The sequence below is a fragment of the Eutrigla gurnardus genome (genome assembly GCF_963514095.1).
Source record: "Eutrigla gurnardus genome assembly, chromosome: 9".
In the NCBI taxonomy this organism is placed as follows: Eukaryota; Metazoa; Chordata; class Actinopteri; order Perciformes; family Triglidae; genus Eutrigla; species Eutrigla gurnardus.
This window is the reverse complement of record NC_139923.1, coordinates 21,792,438-21,814,100: the sequence shown is the minus strand read 5'-3', so window position 1 is coordinate 21,814,100 and position 21,663 is coordinate 21,792,438. Positions and strand designations below refer to the sequence as shown.

General features: G+C 45.7%; 1 protein-coding gene across 2 annotated transcripts in view; it reads right to left on the bottom strand.

Moving 5' to 3' along the window:
- itpr2 (inositol 1,4,5-trisphosphate receptor, type 2) overlaps positions 1-21,663 on the bottom strand; it is a 46,638-nt gene that overhangs the window by 3,532 nt on the left and 21,443 nt on the right. For both annotated transcript variants that reach the window (XM_084016667.1, XM_084016668.1), the window contains exons 38-55: positions 13,504-13,624; positions 13,137-13,324; positions 12,867-13,047; positions 12,051-12,304; positions 11,765-11,965; positions 11,530-11,640; positions 11,045-11,140; positions 10,831-10,950; positions 9,609-9,743; positions 9,270-9,462; positions 8,950-9,075; positions 7,817-7,992; positions 7,560-7,724; positions 7,218-7,401; positions 5,854-5,934; positions 5,071-5,186; positions 4,741-4,906; positions 4,499-4,659 (exon numbers count right to left, since the gene is read on the bottom strand). In XM_084016667.1, coding sequence (XP_083872793.1) covers positions 4,499-4,659; positions 4,741-4,906; positions 5,071-5,186; positions 5,854-5,934; positions 7,218-7,401; positions 7,560-7,724; positions 7,817-7,992; positions 8,950-9,075; positions 9,270-9,462; positions 9,609-9,743; positions 10,831-10,950; positions 11,045-11,140; positions 11,530-11,640; positions 11,765-11,965; positions 12,051-12,304; positions 12,867-13,047; positions 13,137-13,324; positions 13,504-13,624 — 2,775 coding nt within the window. The remainder of the gene's footprint in view (positions 1-4,498; positions 4,660-4,740; positions 4,907-5,070; positions 5,187-5,853; positions 5,935-7,217; positions 7,402-7,559; positions 7,725-7,816; positions 7,993-8,949; positions 9,076-9,269; positions 9,463-9,608; positions 9,744-10,830; positions 10,951-11,044; positions 11,141-11,529; positions 11,641-11,764; positions 11,966-12,050; positions 12,305-12,866; positions 13,048-13,136; positions 13,325-13,503; positions 13,625-21,663) is intronic.

Genomic DNA, 21,663 nt, shown 5'->3' with positions numbered 1-21,663 from the left:
TGTGTAAAGGCACTCGAGACCTTTCGGTTGATCATGTGTTTCTCCAACAGTGCAGCGGAGGCAGCAAACCGTCTGCAGCGATGCCCCGGCAACACGGCGAGCACAAAGAAACCTACGGCATTATGTAACGGACTTAGTGCGTCTGTGTTTGTACATGCGTGGGCGTGTGCACTGTTGGCGTGCATCTGCATGGATATGTACATAGCAGACTGTGAGCAAGAGAGTGTGTGTGTGTGTGTGTGTTTTGCAACGTGCACGCTCTTGAAAAAGGCAGACGCAGACTGCCATCAGCTGATCTTATGTAATATTCCTTTGCCAGTTCTTCCGGTAAAGATTACTTAAAAAGGTGCCGAGAGTGGGATTTGACTGGCGTGAAGTCCGGCAGGAGGAGTGAGGTATTCTCCCACCTCCTCTTATATAAGACGAGACTACAGGGATAGAAAGAGTGTGAGACGCCGGGAACACGAGGAGAGTCTGACGGCGGAGAGGGATTTGTTTTTGTTTCCTTAATTATTGAGTTTATCACACTTGGTGCGAAGTGCGACACTAATAATGGCCGCGGCGCATCGTGGGACCGGTGCACCGAGATTCATGAACAAAACCAAGAAATTCAGTTTAAAACACAAAATAATCAAATTCATATTCCCCCTTAATTCATTCTAATATTTAAATCAGTCAAAATATGGGATATAAAAACACATGGCATGTGTGCCATATTCAATAATGCCATGCACACGAATAGAAAGGCAGAGTAAGGCAACGTTTACCAGTAATTTGTGGTTAAAGAAAAACAAGAAGTCCATTTCATTTCAAGAAACTGTTGAATATGAGACGTTGAGGGAAAACTTTGCTTTTCTTATCTATAAGTTTGGAACAATATGAATGTATGACAATAGAGGAAATCATTTGTTGATATTATCTTCTGTGTTATCTCATCTCAGACTCCTCGTCGGGCTCAGCTTTACTTCGTCTCTCTTGACTCATCAGTCTACTCTGGGCTCATAGTCCAGCAGCTTCAGCTGTACTTTGTCAGGCCGACCTGTCACGTGAGCACGTTTAGGATGTTGCCGCTGAGGTCAAAGTTCAGGACCGAAAGGTGGGAGTGAAAACGAACTGATTACAAATACATATTGTGGTCTCTATTACTTTTGCAACTGATGAAGCAACTGTGAGCTTTTTTTTTTTAATGAAAAATAACATTTAACAACAGAACTGGCCCTTTGGCACTCATCACATTTACATTTAGCAGAAGCTTTTAACCAAAGTGACTTACAATAAGTACATTTGTACAACAGAACATCGCTATCAGTATGTCACATGTAACCAAGTAAACATGAACCCCTGACTTTTAGATTTCTCTGCAAAAAGAGGATGTTAACGTCTTCACTTCACTTTTATTCGACTTCATTTCAACACTTTGACTGCTTTCTATGTTTGACTGTAATACTTTTCCCATGCCTTGACTACAGTGGAAGCAGTTAGGCTGATTAAGCATGACCGCTGAGCTACACAGTATGAATCGAGTCATTCTATAAGAGCTCTCCTGAATCTCAGGCTAATTTGGCCCTCAGACATCCAGGAGAAGGAAGAGAATACTTTCCTTTTTCACAGCTTGAAAACTCTGCGAGTTCAAAGACAAAGCTTCGACGTCATTGAAACCGAGGACCATCTGATGCTTGTTTGATCGAGTCATCCATAACCGATGGATTATCTAACCTAAAAGGTTCAATAAAGAGACCTAAGAAGCACGATTAGGGGTGAAGACAATATCCCGATTGAACGTACAGTCGCTCATGTCGGGGTTGAAGCAGCATCTCCAAGATCAATGGAACTAAGTTAACCAGTGACGAGTGCACAGGGGCCCAACAGGCCCCGCTCATATCTCCCTGCTGTTCATTAGACTGTAGTCCACTGTGTGCTGCGCTGTCTGAATGAGTCAAGGCTTTAGTGTTGCTTCACTGATCCATTTAAATACCTCAGTGAGCACGAATTTAGGGACATTCATGCCTCTCGCTCTGCCGTCGCCATGCCGCTGGTGTTTCACCACGTACATGCACGCAAACGGGGAAAAACTGATTTCACTTCACTAAACCTGTTAAAAGGGTCATTTATACATGTTCTCAAACTGTCCAAGACTTGAAGAGATTACGACATGTGGTGATAAATTCTAACAGGCAGTCGAAATTGTTTAAAAGCTTTTTTTTTTTTTTTTTAAGTCAAAAGTAGGCGAGTTCTGTCCGTTGAATGAAGAAACGTAGCTGCAAAATGCTGAACGGCCACAAAGATAGTGTCAAGAGATACAATGACACAGCACACTTAAAGTGATCCAGATGAGTCTGCAGATAGCATCGCCACACACACACACACACACACACACACACACACACACACACACACACACACACACACACACACACACACACACACACACACACACACACACACACACACACACACACACACACACACACACACACACACACACACACACACACACACACACACACCATCTAAAGAGTCCCAATTCATTTCATGAAGCAGAAATCTGACCTCTGCCCACCAAAAAGTACCTTCTTCCCCACCTAGAAACTTCTGCCGCTGCTCTTGTCGGCGGCAGCGTGTTATGTTAGTAAACGGAGGACTCGTGATGCGACGGTGACTCCGTGTCTGCGTTGGAGAGAAAAGGACAGGAGAGCACGTGCCAGCCGGGGCTGAGCCATTAGCAGGCCACTTGAGATGAGTTATGTAACCGCGTTGTGGCTGCTGCAGTACCGGCTAGGCCTGTTGTCGCTGTCATGATTTCACACACACACACACACACAAAAACACACACACACACACTCTCTAATTCCCATCCACATGCACAACGCACCAACGGAACAGGCAGTCTGTAACACGATCCGACTCTTTTTGTGCTTGGCATCACATCACTCTATTCTACCCGGCCAGATGCACTCATTATCAGAGAGAGTGTGTGTGTGTGTGTGTGTGTGTGTGAGGTCACTGGGTTTCAACTCTTTTCCAACAAGAGGATAGAGGAGGGGGCAGATTTATTTGTGGAGTTGCCGGCCCTGTTATAACTGTAGAGCAGGAGATTTATATTAAGATGGACTTTAACAAGTGGAGCCCCCCCCCCCCCCCCCCCCCACCCTCCCAAACGCAACACGCTCGTCCCGACCAAAACATGGAGTCAAGCTGTGGGCTGCGGTGAGGAGAAGGCAATGACACACTCCTGTTCTTCCTAATTCAGCTGTTTTTCCCATTTCAGCATTAATATCACGCTCCCATAAAGCTCCCAAAAAGTCACATTTTTCTAATGTTGTGTCACTTTGTGCACACGGGATAAATAAATGGATGATTTACTTGTTTTGTCAGCTTTTTTGTATTATATGTTGGTTCTGATAAATGTTCCCAATCAGCTTCTTCTACAGGGTCTGAGATGGACAAAAAGTAAGTCTGCCACAGCTGGATCAGTTCTCGCTAGATGAGTTTCTGACTGTTTAAATCTTAATAAATAATGAGTAAGGATGCTTTAAAAAAAATAAATATTATGGCTTATTTAGGCATGAATATTTTATGCTACTGAGGGGAAACTAAAACTTTTCAGGGACTTTAAGATGCCTCATTTCATGAGAATTATGAAGGAATATACTTTCCGAGGGCTACAAGAAGACACAAAATAGAAACCAAAGTGTGTTTCCGCTCCGCAGCATGCTAGGAGGTGATATTATAAATTCCTGACTCATCATTACCTCATCACAGAGCGATACCATGGCCTCGCATCAGAGAGTTGACCCGTTGGAAGACCTACTGATGCATATTAATTCAATGCCTGTCACCTGTTTATAATGCAAATTGCTCATTATAATTCCACCATTCTTGTGCCCATCACGGCCAAATGTTAATCACAAAATGTGCCGCCGCGCTACGAGGCTTCATTTGAATCCATTAACCTGACGGCAACACCTTTAGTTGCCCTTACATCCTTCAACTTCTTGTCTGTGTGTCAGTGCAGCAAGTTGGTGCATTGATGATAATAGAGCTGGACCGGCTTTAATTACTATTTAACCACACTGTGTCCCAGCAGGTTAGGAGCGCAGCGTAGTGAAGACTACCTGAGCACAGAGACCCATCTCTCCAGCAGCGAGGGGGGGGGGGAGGATAAATTGGGATGCTTGGCACAAGCCTAGAGGCTCTGTCTCATTTTTTTTTTTCGATCGCTCGTCTGCTGTAGAGGCTCACGCTTCGCCAGCACACTGTGCAAGTCTGCAAAGTGAGGAGGGCTGCGAAACTTTTAACACTCCGACACAGAGACATCTGTATGCTGTCTGCTGCGGCGCACCGGCAAAATGTGAATTAGGGGAGGAAATGAATGTGTTTGTAGTCTATATGTTCCTGGAATAATAAACAAAACTCATCATGTGCAGTGTATTCCTTCTGTTCACCTCGCAAACACAGATTTAAAGCGCTTCGCTGCGTGTACTCCGAGTCTACTCACCGCAATCATCTGGGCTACGTAGCTCTCGGGGCCGGTGTACTCGGTCGGATCCTTCACCCTCACCAGAACCAGGAAGTGAAGGTAATGCCACATGCTGTGCTCGGATTTGATGTGCTCCTCGAAGGACACCGTCTTGTTGTCAAACTTGTCCCTCTCCAAGCCTGCAAGACACGGCAGCATTTAAACATCCGTTCTTCTAAGTCACACACGTGTTGGCGTGGACCACACAGCTGAACACGCACCACAGATGAAGCAGGTGGTCTTCAGGATCTCCTCCTTCCTTTGCTTCTCACTCCTCAAGTCGGCGAAGGTGTCGATGATCACGCCGAAGATGAGGTTGAGGACGATGATGATGACGACGAAGAAGAACAGCAGGTCGTAAACCACTCGGGCCGCGAACAGGGGCTCCTGGATGGACCAGTTACAGGTTCAAATATGGAGAGATGCATTTGTCTTTGTCCATCAATCCGAAGCTAATGGCATGAATGTATAGTTCAAGCCATTACAAACAGACATCACGTATAAAAGAGCAGTAATACACAGATTCATGTTCATTCTGAGGGCCGTCTTACGTCTTTGGAGCGTCTCCTGAGAATGTCCCCCACCCCTCCTCCGTTACGTAGGCCCTGGTTCAACACCGTGATTATGCACATGAGCAGAGTGTCGCACACCCGCTCCGTCCCGTCGTCTACAAGCACACAAATCAGGAGAAAATGCATGAAAACAGAAGGCAACATGGGTAAATGCACCGTTTCTGCTTCTTAATATCTATATTACATTCAATATACAACTCTTATTCCTCCTCACTTGATGAGTAAATAATTAAACTAATTGATATGACTCGTACAACCACAACATCTGCCTTCAAGTCAAATAATGCAAAAATGCGTCTGTATTCAACTAAACTGAATGAAATTAATTTGACTAAGAGCGCGTGAAAGATATTAAGAACATTCAATTTCAAGTTCAGGCTTTCATACTAAAGATTTAATGATAATTCTCCTCAATGGTGAAACAAAAATGTAGTTCATGTAGATATAATGTATAAACAGATGGAGGTGAAAGGTCAAGTTTGTGCCCCCATGGGGCAGGTGATTAAGGGAGATGCAGGAACACAAACAGGAGTGTGAGTCACCCCCTCTGCCTCATCAAGTTTCTTTGCGTGCACGTGTGTGTGTGTGTGTGTGTGTGTGTGTGTGTGTGTGTCTCGGTTTGTGTTTGAGTAACCTTTCAGGAGCTGACTACTGCCAGAAAGCCAACACACACGTCTCGGTCTTACCGCAAAATCTTCAAAACCTGTCCTCTCAGCAGTTCATAATAGAAAACAAAATTGATTTCATTGAATCAAAACTTACCAGGAACAGATTTAGGTGTTGAAACAGGGCAGCTATCTTTCATACATGAGTCAGCAACTCCACTGCTACCCAATAAATCCCCTTTTCCATTTCATAGAAAAAAGAAGAGAGAAACAAAAAGGTGAAATTATGTGAAATGTATTTACGATAACATCACGATCATTTACAAACGAAGGTAGATGATTCAAATTGCACTCTGGCGTTGAAACATCTTCCCGCTAATTCTCATTAGCACCGGTGAAATCAGCAAGAAAGATTTAGTCTTGACGTTATGTAAACTGAGGCAGCAGCTGCTGGGTGGGCGGTAAAGTGTTGCTGAAAAAAAAACCCTGAACAAATCATTTGCACATCGGTAAAGCCCAGAGCAGCAGAGGAGCAGCTCTTGAGTGTGATCAGCTCAGACAGACAGACAGGCGGAGAGCTGTTCACCTAGGCCAGCGTCACCAAAAGGCCCTTCGTCCCTGACAGGACAGAGGACAGAGTGGAGGGGGGGGGCACAGGGGTCACGGCCCGGAGATGGTGGCGGCGGCGGCGTGGACGCTCTGCTCCTCAGCTGTGACGGAGCTCCACCACCTCCACCCCACAGTTAAAACAGATAAACCCGGGCCGGTTACATAACCCACCGCTGCTCCGCTGTGTCTGCCGTGCTCGATTCAGCAAAAACACAGGACGCCGCGGCCGCCAGGTTATGCAACAGGTGCACATGTGCTAGCAGGTTGTTCCTGACTGTTGGAGCGCTGTGCCGGAGCTCATTAACACGCCCACGCTCTCCGCTGTTCCAAAACATGTGCCTGGGTATGTATACACACGGCATCCTGCACAACATCCCACCAGCTCCATGTGGAGATTCATTCTACAGTTTCTGATTGAGAAATTAGGGGGAAAAACATTCATAGCAAAAGAATCATTTAGATGTTTGTCCTGATAGTAAGTTATTGTTAACAATGTTCAAGTGTCTAATCTTTTTTTTTGCTTGAGGTTTGAAACTCATTAACTTCTAGGATGTACAAACTGTTAGTTATCGATACGTCTAAGTAAAAAAAGACACGTAGAGAGTGCAGGTTTAGGGCATGTCTAGGTTAACGGTTCAATTCAGCAGCAGGACAGCCACAGAATATAATAATAATAAAAAGTATTTCAGCGAGATTTAATGCAGTATAACCTGACAGGAAACGAGGGGGAAGGAGATGATGTGCAACAGGTTTAAATAAATGTGCAGCGTCTTAGAGTGCTAGGATGCGTTGTGAATAATAGACACAAGGTCCGCAAGGAAAAATCTACTTCACATTGTAGAAACCGGGCTCCGAGTCCCTCATTTTACATGCAGAGTGACAGGAGCGACACAAAGAGTGAGCCGTTCTCACCTGGTGCAGGGAGGCGGTCCACCTCCATGCGGAAGTCGTCCTTGAGGAAGAGGAAGCCGATGATGGAGAAAAAGTAGACGAGGAAGATGGCCAGGACAGCCGTCAGAATAATGGAGCGTCCGTTCCTCGTCACGCTCTTTATCACGTTGAGCAGCGTCTCCTCTCTGATCACCAGATCGAACAACTGTGAAAGGAGACAGACATCAGTGAGTCGTCAGCAGAAATGGATTTATTACAGTTTCGGCTGTTCTCGCACAATCAGAATGTTCATCTCCGGAGGGCCACGCCGATCCATCGGTCACGCTGTGATGGAAACTGACACGTGTGAGAGGTTTTTCTTACCAGAAAGCTGTAAAAGAACTCGTGCACAAAGAGGCCCAGGACGCAGATGATGGCGTAGCCCAGATGGTAGATAAAGAGCATGTCCATCACAACCGCTTTGTAGCCTCGAGTGAATGTCCCCTGGTTGCCCACAAAACTTAGAAGAAAGACTAACTTGTTGAACAGCTGAAAGAGAAAAAAAAAGGATAAAATAATAAAAGTCAGCAACTTTGATGTGTGAAGGGGCAAGAACGGACATGTGTGGCTGCATTCCTCACATTGACAGTGCCCAGCAGCAGCAGAGCAGGGCCGAGGCCCAACGTGTAGATGGCACGCAGGATGAGAAAGACCAGGAAGAACAGGATGCCCAGCGGCTTGGCTAAGACGGGAAGCAGCGCGGTGAACGTCCCCAACGCCACCCACAGCGAGATATTCCAGAGAGGGGACAAGGTGCCTGGACAGGAGAATCGAGTATGAACCGAGGTGCCGCACGCTGCAGCACTTCTCCGATGAATTATTCACCTCAGCTAAGAGCTTAACTTAGCACAACACAATACGAGGCAACACTTTAAGACGTCCATGGGGACCCTCAACTTCACTCAAAGCAGCTTCTTTGCAGTTTGTACTGTAAACCACCAAAACGGACGCTCGACGTTCTTTAGGAGATTGCATTGGCCTGATGATTTATTGATTAAAGGGGCTTTCAGTAAAACACTTTGATGACACTATGACAACGCTCATTTTGCTCCCAGTTGTATAAGATCTTTAACCCCCCCCCTAATATGTGACTGATATGGCATCATTTAACAAAACCTGAATACGATCTCACAATATTGCAGATAAATGCAATGTAAATCCAGATTTTTAAAATTCATGTTCCGACTACTTGATTTTACTTGTACTGCTGTTAAATGTGTTGCTTTCATGTTTTATTAATGTTTTGTAAGGTGTCCTGAAAGGCGCCAACAAATAAAATGCATTATTATTATTATAAATTATTAAATAGATGAAGTGGGGGATTAGGAATAAATAATAAACTATATGTTTCGTTAGGGCTCTGCTCTCCAACGCCAGTGGTTTCAGTTAAACCGGACTGATTAGACCTGCTCAAAAGAATTAAGAGAACAATTAAATCAGATCTTGATGAACAAAATATTCAAGTTGAACATTTTTACTGAACAAAAATTAGGGCTCAAGGGCATGAGTGTTCCAGTGAACCAGCATGCATCACACCAGCACCCTCAAACTCAAGCAGCAGAATTAATTCAGCTTTAATTTCATTAGTCACACCGTTGCTTTGTCAACATGTCGTCTGTGAAAAAGCACTTCGTGTATCATGACGTAAGAGAATTTGAAAGCTTTCTGAACTCTTAAATAACTAAAACTAATAATAATAATCACAAATTCTCACCCTCGTCTCCATCGTCACCAAAGGGGTAGAACACAGCCACGGCGATGTTGAGCAGGCATGCCAGGTAGAAGGAGATGCTCCCCCAAAGAGAGATTTGGCGCGAGAACCAGAAGAGAGCCTTATTTTCTGCACAAACGGAACAAGGGAGCGTGAGTACGGCGACACAAACACAAGCAGTCGCTGCAGGCCTTTTATTCTGGAAATAACAATAAGCAGACACTCCGGATGATAATCAGGATTTACCATCCTGCAGCCTGCTTCTGCTCCCGCCATCATTATATTTGGCGGTAGCACCCGCATTCAGGTATGCACAGACTTACTGCGGATCTTCTTCTGCCACCTCATCTCGTTGTAGAGGTTGTCAAACTGCTGGAAGAAGTCGTTCACCTTGCTGCCCTGGTCGTCTCTCTCCGTGGTGGTGAACACACGCACCTTGGACTCCTCGGTGAGGTACTCGCAGATGTTCGGGACGGGAAACACTATCTGCTCCATGGTGCGGTCGTGACGCACGATCTGGGAAACGGATACGCGGTAAATCCTCATTAGGGGTTTATAGTTGAACACGTTTCTCATGGCGGGATGGGAACAATGAGATGTGCTCGGTAATTGGAGTTTTAGAGATCCGGAGGATAAATGGACGAAGTGCTGATGAGGTTTACCTCGATCTGAGCCGTGTGGTTGGCATAGTAATGGAGGGCGTCATCCTTCTCGTTGTCGGGGTCCACCCCTGACCCCGACCCCAACCCCGACCCCGACCTCAGGCTCTGCTGCAGGGTCTTATTGTGTCTGGCAAGCTAGAATCCAAAAAGCAGAATGACTCACCCTTTTCTATTTTTAATTATTTGCATGGCACAGGACAAGATCTGCGTCAATAACAACAATAACAATAATGGGCAACTATATCCAATCCTAATCACATTACAACATCTTGTGACTCCATCAGAATGCTAAACAGGAGTAAAAACAACATGATGCAACTCGCCGTGACAACAAGAGCGGTTGAATATCCTTTGACAGGATAAACTCACAGGATACATTTACTGATGTCGTGTCGGTAGGTAGATGGAGAAAGTTTTAATCCAGACTTTAAGGAAATAATGGATCCATATTCTATGTATATAATTATGTTAAGTCATATTGGATGATAAGACCTGCAATAACTGATTTTTAGGGAAGGATAGTGGTGGATCCGTACATTTGCAATGACTGGATTTCTTTTGGCCATGCAGCGTATAAGATGGTGACAAACACAGTTCCTGAGCCTCTTTCTTAAAATCCTGGTTGCCTGTTAAAATAACATATGAACAGTAGTCCACTGTCTGCATTTCCACAAACAAACCGTTTATGCTTCAGTCTTGTCTACTTACTCACTCATTATTCATTTCTTATCTCACAAACCAATTACAATGAATGGCAGCTGCCCTCAGGAGCAAAACAAAAAAAATAAAGATAATATCTTTATTTACTTGATAAGCTTCAGTCGGTGTCATCAGTAGGTGTGTGTCTGCGGTTAAAATAAGAGTTGAACACTGAAAAAAAAAACGTCCTTGTAATGATGAACCTAATCTGCTGGTTGGATAAAGAAATAGCCTGTTTGACACTGAGGAAGACAGACAGTCACCAGACAGGCATCTTGTTTCTTTCCCGCTGATACCCTGGACGAGGCGAAGCACATTTGTTTAGTAATGCGGTGACTCGCGCCCGCTTCACTGAACATCTACAGCCCACCTGTCTGCACAACCAGTGTCACGTCCTGCAAGCTAATTTTAGAAAAGCGGCGGAGGCGATTTGTTCACAGAAGAGCGCTCTTCCGTCGCTTAGTCCACCACGAGGAGGACGGACGAAGACGGAGGGAATGAAACAAGCCTTTTTTCCCGTTACCTGGTGGGCCAGGATGTAAATGTTGTGGCCGACGTCTCTGGGCTTGATCTGGTCCCCGACGCCGTCCTCGTTCTCCTCACTCTCCAGACCCTGGGCGTAGGCTTCCTTCATCACATCCACCTGATGCAGCAAAGTTAGGAAAGGTTACAATGACCTGCAAACAGGACGTAGCAGTGTGTGTGTGTGTGTGTGTGTGTGTGTCTATGACACTCACTAGTTCGGTGGGCCTCATCTTGAAGAGAATCTTCTCCGCGTTCTCGCTGTCATGGCGGCTCTCCATTATAGCCAACAGGAGTTTGGAGGCATTGTTCTACAACACAAGGCGTCACCGATGAGCTTTCACGTTCTCGTCTATTTCAAACCACAGAGCTGAGTAAATCAAGAATGAATGACTCGATGGAATCTGATTCATCGCAGGATCAAAGCCTCTGATTGTTGTTGGCGTTTTCATTGTCGAGTTGTTTCAGCAGCCTCGCAGCTAGATGTGACGTATAGCTCACAAACCGGAGAGAGGAGATGCAACACTTTCTCTAAATAAGAATATTTATTCATCAACACGTGCTGTTTTGCCATATCGTCGAGGTTTGGTCAAACTCCCTCCTGTTGTCTTGTTACCAGCACTAACGTGGTAATTACTACTACAAAGCTAACCATCAGTCCTGCAGTAGGACTGTGCTACATGAAACATGAAAGGCTCACCTTGAGCGCCAGCACCAGGTCCAGCCGGTGCTTCCCCAGGGGGTTGATGGAGTTGACAATCAGGGCTATAATTATGTCAATGCCGTTTGACTCATGCTTGGCTATACAGGTCTGGAAAAATAAAGAGGGGTACAGTTAATACATCAGAAGAATAAGATGGTGCTGTGCTTGTCAAACACGCAGAGAGAAAAGGATAGTGCATGATCACCAGTAAACCACAGCTGGTATGATGTACCTGGTTTTCATGGCAGGGTCCCTGGCAGTACTCTGTGATGGTTTCCAGGGTTTGGCGAACCAAGTCCACGTTACTCTCGTTAATGTAGAGTCCCAGCAGCCCGAGGCCTCCTGTGGTGCTCCCACAAATACAGTCCAAGAACTGAAGGGTCTCACACACCAGATTGTAGTTCGTCTTGTTGGTCTGGTTGCGTAGAAAGTTCTGGATTCAGAGCAGAAAAACAGTGAATTCAAGAGTCGTTGGGCTTACAAGGTTTCTGCCGCTCGATGAAAAAGGGGGCCAGTACCTGCAGGTTTGTGTTGTGGTTCTCACAGAGCAGCTGGAGGTAACGGAGGATCGGTTTCATGATGGTGATGGCTTGGCTCATCTGAATCTCTTCTAAAACCTCTTCGGCCCCGACCAGCTCATTGTTCTGGCCGAGGCCTTCGAGGTCTGGATCCAGCTCCTTTCTGAAGGCACAGAAGGCCTTGGAGGTCATTGAGGAGGCCTCCTTGAGCTGCCCTCGCATGTCCTCCCTCATATGAAGCCCTGAGTCTGTCCCTAGAGCACAGCATGCCGTTATAAAGACGTATTAAAAGAAATCGGATATTGTTTGATAGATCTTTGTAAAAAAAGGTTGGAGGGAAAACATACAAAAGGTTACCATGTTGGATAATGATCAATATCAAGCTTCCTCTATGACATTCGACACATTTAAAAAAAAGAAAAGAACAAGTGGGCGACTATCGACTTCTGCATGAAAGTACCCGATCTTGATACAATGGCCTTTTGATAGGCTTGTGAAGTTGGCCGTCACATGGCCCCTGACATGTGACTGCTGGAACGTGGAACAACAGTCTGCACAGAGGTCAGCAGAGCAACACGGATCATTCTGTACGTATCCTTCACGATTGTTTCAACTCGAGGTCGAGCTAAGCGTGAGGGTCGCACATGCTGAAAAAGTGACGTAGGTTATCAAATTTATATTTGAGCCTAATTTAGTCCGGGCCCGTTCCTGTGGGAATGCTCAGCTGTGCTAAAGACATGAGCGTCACTGATAAAGCCAAGGGGCCGTGATGTGTTGGTTATAACTCAAAAAGGTTAAAATGCATCATTACTGTACCTTTCTTTAACCGGATGCCACCGACGTCGCCGTCATCGTCCCTTTTTCTGCAGCTGAGCTCAAACATGTTGACGGACACGGTGGCTCGGATCTCTTGCTGGGCCAAACGCATGCGGTCGTAGAAGACTTTGAAGAACCTCTCGGACTTCTTCTGCTTGTACAGTTGATGGTAGAAGGAGTTCTGGGCGGGAGGCAGAGCAGGGATCGATATAAACGTGTGTGTCCGCGTGCGTGTGTGTGTGTTAGCTGATCAATATGGACGGAAGTTACCTGTATCTGTGTGTTTCCGCCCTGGAGAAGGGCAATGCCCAACAGGATGCTCTCTTCAAACACGCGGTCATTCTTGGTGTTGACAATGAGATCAATCACCAGCTCCGACGCCCCGACGTTGTCCAGGAGACACTGGATCTCCATCACACTGCTGCACGGCTTGTCCGAGTCCAGCATGGGAGAACTTCCTGCAGACATTAACAAAATCGTGCTCTGAACGATATGATTGTGCTCATTTTTTATTCTAATCAGATTCAATGTCTGCCAGCTGTTGTCAGGCAGCACTTGCCCTACGAAGGTGTGTGTTAGCTGCTGTTGTTGGGTAGTTATTGCAGCGTCTACTGGGTTTATTTGGGGTTCTCAGTACCTCCGGATGACGGCTTGACAAAGCCGCCAGCTGAGCTGTTTCCACACACGAGCTCCGACTTGGAGAGAAGCTTTTGATTTCCAAAGTAGCGTGTGAGGAGGATCTTTCTTAACTCGTTTCCCTGTGGAGACAGGAATCATGATGTTAAATCCATATCACAGTCTGAGAGAGTGCCTGCCTCAAACTAGGAGATTCACATTTATGTCACATTTTGAAAAAAAAACAGCATTTCGTGAGCGACAACTATATAAAAAAGGGGGCATGTTGGTGTATTCGCTGGAAATCCACTCAATCAAGCAAACAAGAGGGCTGAGCAGATTTCATTTTACGTCTAATAGGAATGATCAGCATCTTCCAATGATGCCTTTCTCTCGAGACGGGAGCGTCTCGTTGAGGAGCGTGACATAAAAGTGTTGTTGACTTGATTCTAACTGAGCATTTATGAAACATTGTGGCAGTCAAGGCAGAAAAAAAGCAATGTCTTGAACGGAGACCATCCCAGCGAATGAAAATACATGATAGGAACGCTGGCGGCTGGTGGGGGACGATGTTTTATGTATATTATGCACATAAAGCCAGTTTCCTTCTAGCTACACATTTATTTAAGGGCAGGATTTTTCTTCCAACTCTGGCAAACATCTCTGTGCATCTACTGTGACATTTGAGGCAGATAAGCAGAAACGAGATTAAAGGATTCGTGGAGATAATCTCTCCACAGTGGTTGTATAATCGAAGTGCGAGACAGGTGGACGCATGGTGTTCGTCACCGCATATTTTTATTGTGCAACGCGGGGATGAATGGATGGACGGCTGGACGGATGCAATATAAAGAATGCATGGACACTGAGGGAGGTCAGCAAGAGTTTCTATGGCAACCTAACAAATAAAATGGCCTTGTTTTGATGACACCTCACCACCGTCCCTATTGATCAACAGAGAGGAAGGATGGATGAACAGTTGGACAAACAGATCAATTGAAGGGTGGAGCAAAACAATGAATGGAGCCACCTGGAGTTTCCATGGAAACGTGTTAGCAGGACAATCAGCCTTCCCCTTGAGAGACAGGTGGTGGACAAAATAACAAAAACGCCTCAAAATAGTAGATATTTGCCGTTAATTGAGTTTTGATCAAGCTCATACACTGATGATACCACGGTGTCGATCCAGGTGATTCATCGTTTAATCACTTTTCGTTAAGTAAAAACACTAATCGCTGCATTCCGTCTGTCTATCTTTAGCTATTCTATAATAACAGACAAAAATAAATCCCCTTCTCTTGTCATTTAAATATCTTAAGATTTAATCTTGGGCTGTTTTCTGACATTTTATAAATAATACAATTTTATAAATTTTATAAATATAAATAAAAATAATTTATATAAATAATAACGATCCATTGTTTCCTACATTTGGCTTCCACGTTCAAGTTTGAAATCTTCTTCTTTAATCACTTTATATCATTTTGCAGTGTTGCAATGTTTTCCAGGCAGCGATCTTCGGGCCTCTTTGTCCCTCTGCGAGTTCCCTTAATGTGATATCACATCTCTGTTAAAGCAGGCACACACTGCTAATTGGTATTCAGCCGATTATGACTCATTTGTGTAGCTGCCTTCGTAAGCGTTGTTAACACTAGTCGCTGATGCATAGCAAACAGCACATTAAACTATAATATGGCACAGGAAAAGAAAAAAAAAATGCTGCTTCACTGAAACTGAATGACCAAAGAGAAATATTGGTCACCACCACCGAATGATACCTTTTCAACAACACTCCAAAAGGTCACGACGAGACACACGAGGTCCACACCTCGTCACAAAGGCTGCCCGGGTGCAGTCCGGCTTAAGAGCCTCAAACTAAGTGCACTGAGCAGTGAAGGATTGGGTGAGGAGCACGTGCAGCTGATGCTGCCTGTGTCAGTAAACACTCCATCTCATCTGTAGTCAGCAGAGACACTTGTCTGCCTGCACTGTCTGGCTGAGCCGTCTCACACACACACACACACACACACACACACACACACACACACACACACACACACACACACACACACACACACACACACACACACACACACACACACACACACACACACACACACACACACACACACACACACACACACACACACACACACACACACACACACACACACACACACTTCTCTAACTGAAGGTGAGGATCCTTTTGAGCTAGCCTCTCTCGCTTCCACACAGAGCCGCAGAGACACAATCTCAGTGCGACGGCAAACTGCGTTCTGGAAAAGGCAACGCGTCCCGACGAACGCTCTTTTACTGATTGCAGATTGTGTTTGCCGTTACATTTCCCTTTTTTTCTGACAGGGGACATGATGGTTTTGCACCACTCTCAAACACCGGTAAAAGTAATGCTCCGTGGGGGGGAGGGGAGGGGAGGAGGGGAGGGGAGTTGAACCGAGAGTCGGGATGACAGGGTTTTTAGCTCTTTTAGCTTCTAGGCGATGCAGTCTGCTGGCTGGGTCTGCAGAGAGAGAGAGAGAGAGAGAGAGAGAGAGAGAGGAGAAAAGAGAGAGGAGAAAAGAGAGAGAGGAGCTATAGACGAGAGAGGGGGGAGGCAGGATGGTGGAAGAGGAGTCAGCCCAGCCTGACTCATCTGCTTGCTGCTGCATTGACGAGAAAAAACTCCAGTCAGGTGATGTAAGAGGCACGAGAAGGAGAGAAAGAGAGAAAGAGAGATAGAAACAGAGGTAGAAGAACTGACAGAAGTAAGCGGGGGAGGGAGGGAGGGAGGAGGGAGGGAGGGGGAAGTGGGGGAGAGGAACAAACAAAATCCAGCGAGGAGCAGACTGTCGTGGCGTTTTTAAAATGTGCACCGGCACGCCACACTGCGGCTCTGGTGTCCAAGCTGGGGATGAGCTGCCGATCCCCCCTCCTCCCTCCCTCCCTCCCTCCCTCCCCGAGCCACCTTGTAGCCCTGCTGTCTGCAGATCTCTCCGACTCCGGAGAGATGCATGGAGGAAAAGGACAAAAAGGCAAAGACTGTGCTTCTTTAGGCGGTCTAATAACTCTCACAGGCAGAGGAGGGCAGCACCAAGCGTGAACGGAGACCGGCGCTGCCAGGAGCGGGCGGGGGAGGATCCAGCCGCTCGGGTCAGACAAGGTTGATTATGGCAGAAACTCAGGTCACAAAAGGAGGAGAGCGTTACTTTTCTCTCACAACAGAAACCCGAGAGGACTCTGGGTGTGTGCCTTTTGTAAAATAGTGGGGAACACTGATCAAGTAACCCGTGACGCGGTACAAGTCGTTTCCCCAGAGGCCTCGTGAGGGCCGAGCGACATCCAACAGCGTTATCATGCGGAAGCGACATTTAGGTTTCCCGGCAGAAGCCGCGGTGAACACAAACTGAAACTCTACCGTCTATTGTTTCCCCAGTTAGCACATGATGCCAAGAGTCAAACTGAAACGTGTGGTCTGTTGCGTGTTATCTAACAAAGACTTCCGACATCTCCGAGGAGTCGGGCGAGCACATCCGCAGCTCGGAAGTGGAGGGGAGAAGCTTAAAGTGGGAGCCGTCTGTAATAAAACACATATCCATATCAATGTGGATATGCAAGGCGGTCTCACTGAGGGACTACTCGTGGAATAGTTATTTCATGAATAGGACACAAAAAAATCAAGACACACATACCCTGCTGTTTTAGACACTTTGGATGTATGAAGTAAGAGAGTGATGACAGACGGGGGAACACACGGGCAAAAATATTAGGTTTTTTCTGTAATGTCACGTTTTCTATGAAAACATTTTTCAAAAAAATGTTGGTGTTTTTTTATTAACCAGGATTCTATAAAGAGGACTTTAAAAGAGCATTCAGACATTCATATTAAAACGATTACCGGTATGCTTTAATCTGGGGTCCATCATCCCTAATTGTCCTGGAAATAAGGATGTAATCTAGAATTAAATACAAGAAGAACGTTCTTAGACAGTTATTGTAGTTAAGAGTTATTCGTTTTATGAGCACTTAATGTTTTTTAAAGAATTTCCGTGGAAGAACTGCTCTTTAAATACATTTTACAAAATATAAAAATGTACAGTGGCTTCGACTCATGATTTCTGAAATTCCAGCCATGACCAGGGTGAGTTACACGCCGCCGCTGTTAATCATAAAGTGAATTATTGTTAATGCACTTTGCAAAACTCATACTCTCTCACACGTTCCAATTCTCCCCCTTTCTGTAGGAAATGCAACGTTTCCGCACGGGGTCAAAGAGGGTCAACCAACGCGGTGCACACGCGTCCGATAACACTCACGCACGGAGATTGTCATCACATGTCGCCGTATCTAATTTTTCTCGAGCTGCAATTCCACAGCACATGAAATGTTTTCACCAAACAAACAAGCACATCAGGAAAAACAAATTAAGCCCACATGTGAGAGCAATTGGTGAGACTGGTTCAGGGACAGAGACGAGAGCAGCAGCGTAAACAAGCATTCATCGGAGTGTTAGCGGGCGGGTTCACCACGGAAACGCTACATGTGATCCGCTAACATCGTAAAGGGCTGATTGCGTTGTTTGTTTGGGACGACTGTGACGTCGTAGACCGGTTAGCCGTCGTAGGTACAAACGGGGAGAAGAGCCTGATAAGAGAACAGCCCTGCTGTGCTTGCTGGTGTTGGATTGGAGGCATTGCCTCATGAATGGCAACACTGTCCCGTCCACCCGGTCCTGCTCCAGACTCATATCTCAACGACTGTTAAATGGATTGTCATAAAATTTTTGTACAGACATTAACGCTGTCCAGATTATGAAGCCGTCTGGCTTTCGTGATCCCCCCCCGACTTTTCATCAAGCTCAACCAGGAGGTCAATGTTTTCACTTATCCTGTGAAATATCTCATCATCTGCCTGATAGATCGGCACAGACGTTCACGGTTTCCCAGACGATGTGTCCTTAAAAAACTAAAAAAGCTTGATGGATAGCCATTCAATTTGGTACAGACGTTTATCTCCCCCAAAGGATTAATTGCAATAATGTTGGTGATCTCTTAGATTTCATTTCACCGTTTAAATTGGCCCAGTCCTGTGGTTTATGACCAAATACCTGCAATCTGTACTGAATCACCTCAACAGTCATTTTTGAGTCTATAGTTTTTCCATCAGTGGCACGTGTTGTCATCATGTGGGAGTTTTCTATGTTACATCTTTTCCCAGTGTTTGTGAGCGAGGCGACAACAGCTCAGTCAATCGCAATTAAACTGTTTCAATTAGGGAGTCCATGTTCGTAAATGTGTTACCACGGTAACATGAGTGGACTTGCAGAAGGAGACAAAGGCCAGATAATAGCTAGCTAAATCGCTAACACATCAGCTTCAAACATTGCCAAATTATTTAACGTGGCGAGGGGAAAAGTCTCAAACTGATGAAGAAAACTGTGTTGGCAAAGCAGAACAACAGTCACAAGTAGACATAATCGTTCAAAATTAAGTTCACTAAATTAGTTTTTACTGCACGGCAATGTATATCGTTCTATGGGGTTTCTATTATTTTGTCCACCAGCTATGTGCATAAGCTAAAAAGCTAAAAGCGACAAGTTTAAATCATGGCGCTCACCCCATCCCTGTCGCCCATCATGTGCCTCCCTGAGCACAAGCGGCCTAACTCACATGCAATCAGATTCAAATAACACACTATGAAGCGTGACCAAACACTGTTCCCGATGACAACCGATCTCTTTCATCGCGATCCCTCAGATGCACGAGGCCCTGAAGTCAAAGCCTTTCTGCTGTTTTACAAGTGGTTTTTTTTACAGGACGGCAGGCAGCGTGCTCCTGGTCTGAGGAGGGCACGTCTACACATGGTTCACAGACTTCCTGTGGCCAGTCACGGCCAGACAGACAAACATGTGCTAATCCCCCCCCCCATCGCCATGGAAACCAAGACATAATACTCCACTAACAGACAGCAGACTGCTGGACCGAGGGAAGAGAGGGCCAGAGGAAGGAAGGAAGGAAGGGAGGAAGGGAGGGAGGAAGGAAGGGAGGAAGGGAGGAAGGAAGGAAGGGAGGAAGGGAGGAAGGAAGAAAAGAGAAATTATAATTCATTTTTGGGATGAAATGAAGATTTATGAAAACGTAAGTATTCGGGGGAAGGAAGGAAGGAAGGAAGGAAGGAAGGAAGGAAGGAAGGGAGAAAGGAAGGGAGGGAGGAAGGGAGGGAGGAAGGGAGGGAGGAAGGGAGGGAGGAAGGAAGGACCAGGTAGTAAAACACAGAACAGATAGATTTTCAAATTTTCAAAAAAGAGAAATTATAATTCATTTTTGGGATGAAATGAAGATTTATGAAAACTTAAAGTATTCGGGGTCCAGATTTAGGATCTACATTTCCTGGATCCAACTCTCTGACTCGCCACTGATGCTGTGTGAGCCTGAATCCGGTCAAAGGTCGAACCCTAAGATGAGCTCCCCTCCCAGCCTGCCTGACTCCCTCCATGTGGATGAACCTAAGCTATATTCCACGACTCCCATCAGCACACGGACAACACGGGAAAACCCTGTAGGAGCTCACGCAGGGACAGTCACCGTGTGTTTGTGTGTGTGTGTGTGTGCGTGTGTGTCTGTTTGAGCGAGACTTTCCGTCTACATGCATCTGTGTGATGCGCTTAGTATCAAGAGGGTGATAATCTGTAAATCTGCTTTGCCTTGGGCAGGTGGCGTGAGACTTGGCAGGCAAGGAAGAAAAGAGATGGTGGGCAAGAGAAAGGAGGAGAGACGGGGGAACAGCCAGACGGACGGACGGACGGCAGCGTGTACATGAGTGTGAAAGAGAGGGTGAGAGGGTGAGAGTGATTTATATTACATAACTAGCTTTTTCAATCAGCGGTGAACAGGAAGACATCGCATGCACGTACACCTGACAGCACACTGTGCTCGTTGTGTCCACACAACATCACTACAATATGCACAGGTTAAACATAAAACTGGTCAAAACTAGTGACATTGTATTAAAAAGTCAAAGTTATTCTATATTTTCATCATATTGTAACAACAATTTCCACTTCAAATGCTGTCTGTGTATCCAAATCCAGATGTAACGTATTCCTCTCTGCTATAAACTTTCATTGTTGTGAAAAAAAAATATGATGAACACGAGTCCATGCATATTGAATCAATGTTGTCCATATACTTAGTATGGAAATGCTCAGGTGGTATTTCTTAACTTTCAAGTAGGCGGCATTTTTACAAAGTTCCCCTAGTCTTACGTACTAGTATATGTTCTTGAATCCGGCTGCTTTAATTTGTGTTCGAATAAAATTTGTGAACTATTACGATGCCAAGATGATTTCAGAAATTACTTAGTATTTTTTATAAAAATTTAACTACATATTTGTGACCCACATTTAAAGGATCTGCGTGCAACAAATGTGCTTTCAGCCGAGCATCACAGACAGCATCTGAAGGAAGAAAAGCATAGAATAACAGCAGCCGTATTCTCTTAGTGCTGTATTGCATTCGATAAGATAAAAAATAATGTCATATGTATAGCACCGCATGATTATTTCAAGTCTATAATCCCCCAAAATAACCTCTGTCACCCACGGCATCTTGAGGGCAAATGGGAGCACAAACATTTATGAAGCTGCCCTCATCTGACGGCCAATAAAATGCAGTGCAGCAGCAGAGCCAACGCTGTGACTGCTGCAGATCCCCCCCCCCCTGAACAGAAAGCAGAGCCTGGGTGGGACGGAGCCAGATAGGAAAAATAACTCTGGCGGGAAGAGAGAATGCGATAGACTAAGACAAAACACGGAGGGAGTTGGGGGGGGGGGGGGGGGGGGGGGCAACGGAGGAAGAGGGAGGCAGCGAGTGGACAGAAGAGTGAGAGTAAGGAGGGAGAACGTGATGGTCCACGTGACGCTGGCTCAGGCACTGCAGGCTGTTACGTAAGCACACCCCCTGCCCTGTCTCCTCATGGACTGAGCAGACTCCGCTCCTCTCCAATCCCTCACCCGGCAGCCGCTGCCCACTTTTTTTTTCCCCTTCCACTCACATGGCTCCTCACATGGCTGCCTCCCTCCCTCCCTCCCTCCCTCAATCACTCTCCCTCCATCTCTTTCTCTCACTCTCCTCCACCCACTCATTGCACCCCAGGGGAGCCACCAACCTCTGCTGCCTATGCTGTCACT